The following is an 11,858-nucleotide window of genomic DNA, read 5'->3' as shown; positions in this document are numbered from 1 at the left end:
TTCCAGTAACAATTCCATTTCAGTTTATTTATAATTCTATGAATAAATCTTCTCTGTGGAATTGTAATATTCTCAAACTTAATCCAAAATCTTTTTACCTTTATTGCAGAACTACTTTCTTTATGGGTATCACACAAACTTTGGTAACAATGTTTGTCTCAAATGACGTATAAACATAGAAAATTGAACTATTTTGACGTCCCCATATACAAGATCCTGCGCTTCACTCGAGGTCCAGGATTGTTGAGGGGACAATCAGAAGGGGAGGCACAATAGATCACTGTGGTCGCGGTGCAAGGGCCAAGAAGGCCCACCCCTTATACATTCATTCATTGCCTCCATGGGAGATTCACCACTGTCCCTAACTACTAATTCTGAACCAGTGAGATCTGGTACAAAAAAACTTCAGACATGCTATTAATTTTTTTTGCATTCACATATTCTACAGCACACCATCTGGGAGAAATGGGGTCATCTTTTGGATGACAAGCACATAATTTTTAAACAGAAAAACAAGTTGTTTCTCCTAGTCAAACATTTCTTGTACTTATAATTGTTTCTACATTCCATTATGAAGACACAGTATAGGACAGATAGATATCAGGCATGCCTGTGCAGAAAAATCTACAGTGAAATTTGAGGAACAATTTTTGTTTCCCCTGGAAATCACTTAAATTTATCACCTCCGGGTTCTTGGACTCATACGCATGTCATTTCTGTGACCTTCAGGACAAATTTTATTACCATGGTTACTATGAAAATGAACTTCATGTCATTTGTGTCTCAGTGCCTTATACAGGAAATAAATTAACTTGGGCCTTGAACACATTCCTGTAAGAGCAAAATTAACAATTTTTCCTGGGCTTGTCTCCATGAGGAACATTTTTTATGCTTTTTTTTAGTGGCATAGCATTCGAAGAAACAGGGTGGGATGGATGTTTCATTACACATATATTGTAACAGATTTGATCAACGCATTGCTGAGCAACAGTTCTTTAAACACACCGCAACAGTGGAAGGGAAACTGTGTTTTCTATGCAGTCCACGCTAAGCAAAAGCACATTGCCAGGCAACGCAGCAGTAAATATGCATCCGCAACAATGGGAGACAGTGTTTTCCCTTGGGTCCATGCAAAGGAGTTATCTTAAAAACAAACAGTGCTACGATTCAGTTCCAAGTTCTGAGTTTGTTGTAGAAGAGGACTAAGAAGTCGACCCGTGAAGTGTGATTGGAAGGCTTTATTCATTTGTAATACTTGGAGTGAGACTGTTACAGTGCCCATGTTATAAACCCGTGAAAACTAGAGCAGAGAGACTGAGAGACTAGTGTATAGTACTTGTAAGAGAAGTGAATAGAAGACCTGTGAAGACTTAACGTGTGTGTCATAATTACAGTAAACTTGAATTACAATTATTTGTAGTTACAACTAGTGAAGATCCAGTAAACCGATTCACCAATCCGAACCCGCATCTTAGTCACAAGGACTTACTTACTTACTTACTTACTTACTTACTCATGGAGCTGAGCCCTTCTGGAGGAGCTGCCAATTCTGCAGCTACTTAGGAATTTCCCAGCATTTTATGGAACCTGAAGGTTCAGTACTGTGCTCACAAGAGCCCTCCACTGGTCCCTATCCTGAGCCAGATCTCTCCAATCCACACCATCCCATCCTATCTCTCTAAGGTCCATTCTAATATTGTCCACCCACCTGCGCCTTGGTCTTCCCTGTGGTCTCTTTCCTTCTGGCTTTCCNTTATAGTTTTGTATATTCTAATTTTTATGTTTTTGGACAACAGACAAGAAGATAAAAGGTTCTGGACTGAATGGTAGCAAGCATTACCCGAGATCAATCGCCCTTTCATTTCTTCCTGAATCAGGTTTCGATCTGTTATCGTTGTTCCCAAATATCTGAACTGTGCCACATTTTCAAAACATCTGTTTCCTGTCTTTATGTCATGATTTTGCCCTCATTTTGATGACGAGATAGTAACATATACTTAGTTTTTTCTGTGTTTACTTCTAGACCAACCTATTTACTTGCATCAATTAAAGTCTGTGGCTTTTCCTTTATGGTATCTACATTATCACCCAGTAGATTCACATCATCGGCGTAGACCAACAGCTGATGTGTCCGTTCAATTTCAGTCCCATCTTTAGTCACAATGACATGTGACAATATTAAGGTAGTGCAACTCAAACTATCCAAGACAACTGGATGGTAAGATACAAAAATATGAACATAAATGAAAATCACTGATGGGCATAGCATGTAGCTGGAAACTCAGACATGTATGATGACCACTGAAACATAAGATTTTATGTATATGATAAATGTTTCTCAGTTTAACACTTCATAAAAAATGGTTACTATGATGAAATCTATGAACACAGATCATGTGATGTGATCACAGGATATCATTAAAAAGTTGAGACATGTTATGCAGATTCTCTGATTCTTGCAAACTGCATATGATGCCAATTTTAAATTAATGGTTATCAAAAGAAAAGAAGACTAATAACTACACGACATCCAGGAAATGCACTATGTGCCAATGTGCAATGATGAGAGAAGACAACACAGAATGAAAAGGCCACTTTTATTAATGTGTTCAGAAAATTTCACATTCAAAGTGTGAATAAATTTTCACCCTTCCTCAGAATAATATTAACATTGTTATTTACAACCAGAAAAACAGAATAAATAATAAATTAAAGGAATAAGACTGTTCACACTTGTAGAGTATTCTGGGTTGTAATCCTATGTAATTAGGACACAGTCTGATGTTTTGAAACAACAAACTTCCACAACTTTCAGGGTCAAAGAATAAGCCAAGTGAGAAAACAGAAGAAAGCAAGTTCAGCATAGCTTAGCTTTATCTGCTGACTGCTTCTGCTGGTTTCTTGCTTGGTGCAGAGCTTCAGATGTTAATACTAGACTGAATCTTTCCTTCACTTTCTAATTAGACATATCAGTTAGGTGCTAATAATCTTGCAGAGGCATACACTACACATTTAAATACATTTCCTGTTGTTAACAATATTAAAGGACTGACTGGAAACACAAATATGTTTCAAATTTATACTTTTAATTGAAATTATTTATAGCATGGCTGTGATGGTTAACATCTGCCATTCTAGAAAATTATTTCTAAAACCTCAGAATCACTATGCATAACACTATTCAGGAAACAGTGATGTAAACTGTTCACTAAATTTTACATACAGAAATTAGTAATGACAAAAGTACAAGAAAATAAATGATAATATTAGCCTACATACAAGAACACTGGCATATGAGTACTAGCACAGGCTGATGAACATCTGATGGTGTTTGTACATTTCAACAGGTAAGCCATCAATAAAGAGATCACAAGCCTGAAATAAATACTGTGGTGGAGAACTGAAATGGGAGTTTCAATATAGGTGTCTCACTTTGGAAAATTATCCTGCCACATAAACTAGTACAACGAGATATTTTATAGTGCCTCACAAATTGTTGAACCTCTGAGGTAGAAAAGCCAAATGCTCTTTGTATCTGCTAGCAGAAACAATACACTACAGCTTAAACACATTATAAACAAAACTACCACATGTAGGAACTGAGGTTCTCACAGCAGTGGTTATGAGTACTGTCTTCTGAGATGTAACACCATGTAGTCCACTGAAAGTCTACTGATGTTTTGGAGGAATATATCGCTTCCATCATCAGGGTCGAACAAGCCAAACAAGATACAAGAGTGAAAGGTGGCATCCTTTCACACTGGTATCTTGATTGGCTTATTCGACTCTAAAGATGGAGGTGATATGTTCCTCCGAAACGTCAGCTGACTTTCAATGGACTACATCCCAAAAGATAGTACTCTTCAAACATTACACCCTGGTCTCCTGCACAAGGCATCTGAGTGATTTCTGAAGAGTACCTCTGGGCCTAGCATAGTTTTCATTTCATTTCTCTTCAATGAACACTTGGCATTTCACTATACATGAAAACACACATGTATTATATATTTTGGGGGTGGGGGTGTCCTCTAGTAACCACCCTTTATTAACAGTTCAATGAATAGCTTCTCTGTGTGAAAGTACAAAGTACAATGGACAATCTGAAGCAGCATGGGATATGTGTCTAGTGTAAAATGCATAAGTGTTCTTCATTGTAGCCATTCGATAATTTACTGGGCCAAAACTGAAGAGAAATTACTGTTAGGTTCAAACATTCTCCTGTCAACAATAGAGAGATTTCTACTATTTGCCATAACCTGGATTCATTTTATTTGTAATGTATCTAGGCTGTAGGTTTGTTGGTTTGACTAGAAGCCAAATTTCCCCACACAACTTGATGACTCTCCTGCCTGAGAGGTTCATGATTTGTGGAAAGCTCTAAAAAATCTGCAGCATAAAGTTATAGAAATTTTCAATTACTGCACAAATATTTTGTGAAAATAATACACTGTTTTTAAAGTATACATTCACTTTTAGTGTACTTTTCATGGAAAGAAAGTTGGCTTATGAAATCATCATTCTGTATTTGTGGGTATGTCCTTTTTAATGTCTGAAACAGTTGCTTCATTTTCAACAAACTTGACATGAATATTATGCCAGTGGAGGCAATTCTAAAGCCAACATAATGGTTATAAAAAATCCTGAAATGACATACAGCAATAGATCTTTAAAAAGCATACAACTTCTCTTAACGTAAGTTTTTATGGGATGTAAAGTAACAATATGGCATTAATGTGAACATCATCTTCAGCTTTCAGTATGATGATAATAACTAACAAGTAAATGGAGGCAGGCATATGGAATCTGGTATCTGTAATTATTCAGTAACAAATTTCATATACAATGGGCAGGTATATAAACATACCTTCCGATCACATATGAAATTTGTCTGTAAGAGAAGAATTACAAATTTGGAGAGAGTCCAAATTTTAATGTCATATCTGAAAAATTTAATGCAGACAAAATCTACATTTAAGAAACAAATTCTTCACAAAAGTAAAATAACACTATGGCCGTAACAGATACAAGGACTAGAAATCTATGTAATATGAAACCCGACTTCACGAGTTCTTCTTGGAACTCCTTGTTCACAGTCTGTTATTTTTGGTATTGCCAACTGTTATGTCCAAGCTTGTTCAATGTACTGGAGATATAATCAGACCCAAAATGAAAGAATATCATATACTGTGCCAATCAGTAATGTAACTAGTTGCAGAACTACCTTTCATCACAAAAGGATATTTAGATTCAGCTATATGTAGGAAAACTTTTAAAAAAGAACTGAAATAACTCTTTTAGTTCTATATTATAGACATAACTTAAAAGCTGAGGAGTGAACTAAAGGAAATACCGCCTTTTTTGGAAAAAAAAAAATAAACAGTATGTTTCCAGCTTTTATAAACAACACAATGATTTATTGTGCTGAGCTGCAAGACTCAAAGTAATCTCTACATTTCCAAACCTTGTACAGCAGTGTTTCTCAACTAGTGAGACTTTATGGTCAACATAGTGGAATAAGAGGTATCCAAAGTAATTAATTAATTCAGTCACACAAAAACTTCATGGGACCGTAAGCATAAACTTATCATTAGTGCTATACTATAAGCACATTTCTGCCAACAAAATTTATATAACTATAGTAATAAAACATCTTGCAGATCTTAAGAACTTAACAATTAACAATTAGTAAAATTTACATAACTTTGGAAATACACTTCTTTGAAAAAGATTAACTCTGTTCTACTATGTTGGGACTATACAGTTTGATAAATTGACCTGCCAGAACACAACACGCAAAAGATTGCAAAACACTGTTGATGGAATGTAGTTATCTTATGCCTTTACAAGGGTTTACTTTCATCACCCTCAAGGCCAGATCTAAATCATCCTCATTCTGTTCTGAAATCAACTTATTTTCTTCTGTAGATTTTAATGTTTCAGGTCACTGGTCCTATCTGGTTGCCATATGAGAATGTTGAAACCTGCACACAAATACAAATTAGTAAGATATATAAAACAGCAATCAGCACAGGTAATGACATAAAGACATATAAGAAAAGGGTATACATACAAAAGTGAATAACTAAAAAAGTAGCATTTGTACATACATAACACCAAAACCTGTAAAGAATTTAGCTTAGTTTTGCTGCAAGATTATCTGCTTGCAGATTTAAAACCCATGCAGATATTTAGGAACATCATTTTTGTAATCAAACAAATGTGAATGTGTGTGAGCAATAACAGAAGTTCCAGTAAGAGCCCCTGATGGCTACTTCAATTCAGTTACTTCCATCTACAGCCATCATTCACTAAATAAGCAACCACTTTTGGAGTTTTCACTCAAACAGGATCTGTATTTACATAGCCAGCTTTTTTTTCCGAATGAGCTCAACAGATGTGTACTTACATACCTGATATCTTCTAAACAAGCTCAATTATATCTCTTACAAGGCTAGCACTTATACTGATGTGATGTTAAGGCTTCCCAGAATCCTGTTCATTCTGTGTCATTGTCATTCTTTGCTTTCAGATCGTCTTCATGTTATGCTCAGATTATCTGTTGTCATCTTCATATTGTGTATCACGGGTGATCTTTTTTTGCAAGTGACTCTGGTGTTAGTGTTACCAAAAAAGTAAGGAGGTCATCGCCCATGGCACAAAAACTGGACATAATAATAAGACTTGAAAAAGGTGAATAACTGAAGTGCATTTACACTGCTATGAACTTCATCAACAATAGATCATTTATCTGCAAAACATGTAATCTTAAACACATGTTGGTGAAATGAAATGGAACACAAACAAAAACAAGAAATGCAGTAATGGAGAAACTGGAAAGAGTATTAACCCATTGTACTGACACGCATAACCAATGCAATATGAATTCCAGCTTCTCATAATTCACAAGGAAGCCCTCTCATTGTTCAAGGACCCAAGGAAAATGGGGCAAATGGTAGGTGTACCTTGAATTTATGACCAGCCAATGCAAGTTTGGGCAATTTACAAACTCTGCAAATTTGCACAATCTTCATTTATCGAGTAAAAAGTGAGTGTAGATATGGAGTTTCCTAAGCAGTTGCAAAAATCATAGAAGGATGATACTCATCAAAGCAGATTTTCAACACTGACAGACGGGACATTTCTGGAAGAGAATGCTACTTCAAACATTTGTTTTGAGACATAAAAAGAAAGCTCCAAGATTCAAGTGTCAAATGACTGTCTCGTGCTTCTTCTTGGTGCTAATCTTGATGGTGACATGTACCTGAAGCTGCTACTGGCTTATCAGTCTCAAAATTCTTGAATCCTTAAAAGACTTAATACAGCAGCATTACCCATGATTTGGAGATAAAATAAGGCATGATTAACAACAGCAGTGTAGGTAGACCACATAACAGGCTACCTTGCATTCTTCATCATATCATGTTGTGGCAAAATATAAACTTGACAACAATTTTTTTTTAATTATTAAAAAGTTGTGAATATTCAACAAAGTAACCTTGGGCTAGTTTATACCCTGAGAACAACAATGTAAATGTTGAAACAAAACTCTCCACTTCAGAAATGGAAACTGACATTTTGCCTTTAGACAAAGCTTAATTAAATAATTTGAAATTAAAGTTTTAATATAGAAAATGTGACCGCCTCTGTGGTCTACTGGTCAGAGTCCCTAGCTACAGACCCAGAGGTTCAGGTTCGATTCCTGGTGCTACCAGACAGATTTTTTGAGAAGTAGTGGGTCTGCAACAGGGTCCACTTAGCCTCATAAGGATAATTGAGGAGCTATTTCAAGGAAACAGTGGCTTCAGTCTAGAAAACCGAAATTAACGGCCATGGGGATTCATTGCGCTGACCACGTGACACCCTCTATCCTCTAAAGTTAGTACTAACTTCACCGACAAGCGGCAGTCGCTCAGTCGGTACAGTTTCCTTGCAGACTAAGAACCATGGAGTTTCTTTTCTTTGTTTGTATAGAAAATGTATCTGTTTCCTTTGGGTTTTCTATTTACTTCAAATTTTAACCCTGATCAGTAAATATTATTTGGCATGTTGCAGTAGTCTGGATGGAATTAATTTTGCAAAAGTTTTTCCTGAATGAATCTGGTTCATGACGGCTTTGTTTTGATAAGCACATCAAATTTCCAATGATGAATTCAGTTTCATCACGAACAAACGCCAGAAAGTGCATGTAATACCTGGTAGACATTACAATATATGAAAGTAAAAACAGCAGAAAAACTCAAAATCAAGGCTGACTTGAAAATGAACCCCACCCTAGATGAAATGTGGTGTTGAGCCCATTTTGATGCCAGACTGGAAAAGGTTCAGACTCACATATAGTTTCATGTGAAATTTTTATGTACAAAAGCAGTAATTTACAGATTCTTGAAGCAAACTATGAAAATGCAGCTCCCGTAATATACATAAAGTGTCCATTACATGACATTAAATGTGAGAAATTCACTGTAAATTTGACAACAATCACTGGTCCAATTCTTTCTAGATACCTCAAATTTGATCTGACTGCCATAATTACTCATGTGACTTTATTCCCAGTTATTTGAACAAGTATAGGGCTAATATTGTTTCCTCCCCACATGAAGCTATTCACATTTAATGTTCAACTAAACTTGCATTCCTTTGTCATACAGAAACATCCAAATTTTAAAACTTAAAAATCTATCTTCATTGCAGCCATGGACTTTCATTAAATACAAATATTGCACATTTACATAACATGTTTACTTATGATTTCTACAAATTTATGGATTATATACAAAAATATGTGCAGTAGTGTAAGAAACTCCATGAAATACTACATAATTTTGCACTTAGAGGGGAAAATATTGTGACATCTAGACTCATTGCTAGGCAATGACCGCAAATTACGCAACTACACAATGGCCGTTGCTAGCCAACAGCCTGTAAACAGATATAGAGGAACAAAGTTTTCTGTGCAGTGTGTACTGAGATGTTATAAGATAAGTTATGAGTTGCAGTGAGTTAGTTAATTGCTGGGGTTCAGTCATTGTGAGCTGTTGCTGTGAGAAGCTGGCAGCTGAGACTGGGGACAATTTGGGAACCCGGAGTAAGGGGAACGTCCGCTACCAAGCAACAGCTTGTGAAGACTAACAAACTGAGAAGAGCTAGGGTGTAATATAGTGATTTGTGAAGTTTGTAGAATAGTGAGAGCGTAGTCCTTAATTGCAGTCACAAGTTGAAAGTGTACAGTTAATCCAGTCATCAACCCAAAATGCCCCATAAAATTCTGACTATATTATAGAAAGATAACAAGATAACTTGATATTCTGCCATCATCAAAATGAATGTTAGAAACATACCCATGGCAGAAGCCAATGTGTCTCCCAGGATGTTGAATCGATTGAGGCTGATAATACCACCGATGCCTTGATCACTCAGTCCATACTTGTAAGTTCCCATGTCCGCATCAAAGAAGTCAATTGTACGTAACTCTCCAGGTACATAACCACTGAACTTTTCATCTGGGTAGCGCCCTACTACCACAATATCTTCCAGAGGGTGCCAAGTTGCCTACAAATAGAAAAAATTGAATCTGAACAGCCTAATATATGTGATTACAGTGAATGACACACTTTTTGGAACATAAGCATTGGTGCTCATGCACTTGGGTTTTGTCAGCTAGGTTTCTAGCACAAATTTCTACCTCCTTTTCTATCCTAGTTCCACGCATGTACGTGCTCTATCACAATTTTTATTTCATGGTTTCTTGTTACCGCCCACTGAACTAGCCTAGTCCTATACGTTGAAATAGCTGGATAAATCTGACAGGAGTTGTCCAGTGATTGAGATTAGCTCTTTCTAAGGGGCCCAACTGAGTAGGTGTCTCCCTTTCTCACCTGAAGACGGAAAGAGATCCAGTTTCCAAAATGTCATGTCCTCTATTACCTAAATTTCCAGACGATGGAAAAAGTCCAAAACCCCAGTAATTCTGTGTGTCATCCACCATCGTCAGAACCCTTTAGGATCTACAAGCAACTCTATGCTTCTATTCTTTCACATGCACAATTTACTTGTAGAAAGTTACACTGCTATGGCTGTTTCTTAGATAATCTGGTTTGTAGTTAACCCTTTGAAGCATAGGTCCACCAAAACAGTACTTAAAAACTGAGTTCCTGTTTCACAGGAAATACATTCTCTCTTGTGGATCTATACATCCACTGTCTCATAATCCTTCGTGGCTTAGTGCTTAGTTAAGCACAAGGACATCTTGACAGTCATATATGTATCCAAGTAGTATACATCATGTGCTTTATATGGTTCAGATGTAATTAAAATTAGAAATGGATCTTAGGTACTCGTGAATCAAGAGTTAAATTAAATCATGGGTACCTGATACTACAGCTCTACATACTTGGATTACTGGATGTGAGAACTAAACATAATCCACATACAGCAAAACAAATTATATTGCTATTTGCAATAACAATATGAAAATCTTAAGGCAATGAAAATGAAAATTAAAGTAGTTATTTACTCATCAAACTGAAAGCTAAGTACAGATATTTTTGCAGCTATCATGCTGTTGTTCTACATTCTACAGAAACACAACCTTAACAATAGTTACACAATTTTCAAAAGATCTGTTACCATACATGATTTCAGGATTCTAGATATAATTATAGCGGTATTAGTGTCCCTGACCTCACAAGTTTAGGCATCTACGATATTATTATTACTGACCATAGGTAATTTAGATATATAAGGTTCAGTGGGTCTCTAATAGTACAACATTCATACCAAATTTTGTGAAAATCCACCAACTGGATTAAAATCTGAAATGGGAAGATACTCACAGTACAGTGACTTTGGAAACCTGCTTTATATTCTTAGGAAAGAGAAGTAAACAAAAATGATTTCATATAGTAATAGAGTATTAAAAGCTGTATTATATTTCTGTCAACTTTATACTGGATTTTACTGTGCTTAAAAGACCTAAACTATGAAATCATAACCTAAAATAAGACAGCTACAGAAATCATTTCTAAAAGTTAGACTTGCTTCTTCCTTATATTCATTTTGTAATGTTTTCTCTACACAAATTATATGGTACAGAATAGGAGGATGACTGTGAATACTAAATTGGGAATGAAATTTAGTTTTGTAATGCTTAAAATTTAGACAACTTTTGCCTACTTCTGAAACTGAAGGTATGAAATGAAGAAGTCACCTTAATTGGTGTGAGATGTTGAAACTGGCGATGTGGATGTGGAATAATATTCTGCAACTGCCACAGTGGTGCCCTGTAAATTCGCAACTGGCTATGCTGATCAGTGGTCAACAAATGTGAACTGTCTGTTAAGCTGTAAAAAGTGGGGGAAATAAAGAAATACATCCTATTACACAGGAAAAGCATCATCATTCAAAACAGTGCAAAAAAAATATGAACTGTCTTAATTACCCACAGGATTTTTTCTATATACACATTATGATAAGAAGTTATATATGGATGTCCTTCCATGTGTAAAACTCATCAGAAAGGTGAATGTCTTTCATCCTTCTATGCTCTTATATTCCTCAATACCATCATGCCAAAAGTAATACCAACACTTGTAGATTCTAAATGGTGTAATCCTGACCAACACTTTTGCCGATATGTAACATTCTGAAAACAGTATTCAAAAAACAACTATAGCAGTGGTCAAAATATCTGTCAATTTGACTTTCTGACTATGACTTTTTTTATAAATTTCCATTTTGTACCAAATACATGTCAAGCACACAGGGTAATAGGCTGACTTCATCACAACATTCTTATCATTTAAATGTGACCTTCATGACACAAGCAGAAAACATAAAAATAATGCACTCAAAAGACTTCA

General features: G+C 35.8%; 1 protein-coding gene across 1 annotated transcript in view; it reads right to left on the bottom strand.

Annotated features, from left to right (window-relative positions):
- Positions 1-2,596: 2,596 nt before the first annotated feature.
- The window catches only part of LOC111871881 (DNA damage-binding protein 2-like), a 36,398-nt gene continuing 27,136 nt past the window's right edge, over positions 2,597-11,858 (bottom strand). Inside the window, exons 6-8 of the mRNA XM_023865262.2 lie at positions 11,207-11,339; positions 9,339-9,549; positions 2,597-5,981 (exon numbers count right to left, since the gene is read on the bottom strand). Of these exons, the coding sequence (XP_023721030.1) occupies positions 5,929-5,981; positions 9,339-9,549; positions 11,207-11,339 (397 nt within the window). The 3' untranslated portion in view covers positions 2,597-5,928. The remainder of the gene's footprint in view (positions 5,982-9,338; positions 9,550-11,206; positions 11,340-11,858) is intronic.

Source organism: Cryptotermes secundus, unplaced genomic scaffold (genome assembly GCF_002891405.2).
Source record: "Cryptotermes secundus unplaced genomic scaffold, Csec_1.0 scaffold1350, whole genome shotgun sequence".
Lineage (NCBI taxonomy): Eukaryota > Metazoa > Arthropoda > Insecta > Blattodea > Kalotermitidae > Cryptotermes > Cryptotermes secundus.
Note: the sequence above shows the minus strand (reverse complement) of the source record. Positions and strands in the feature narration are given on the sequence as shown.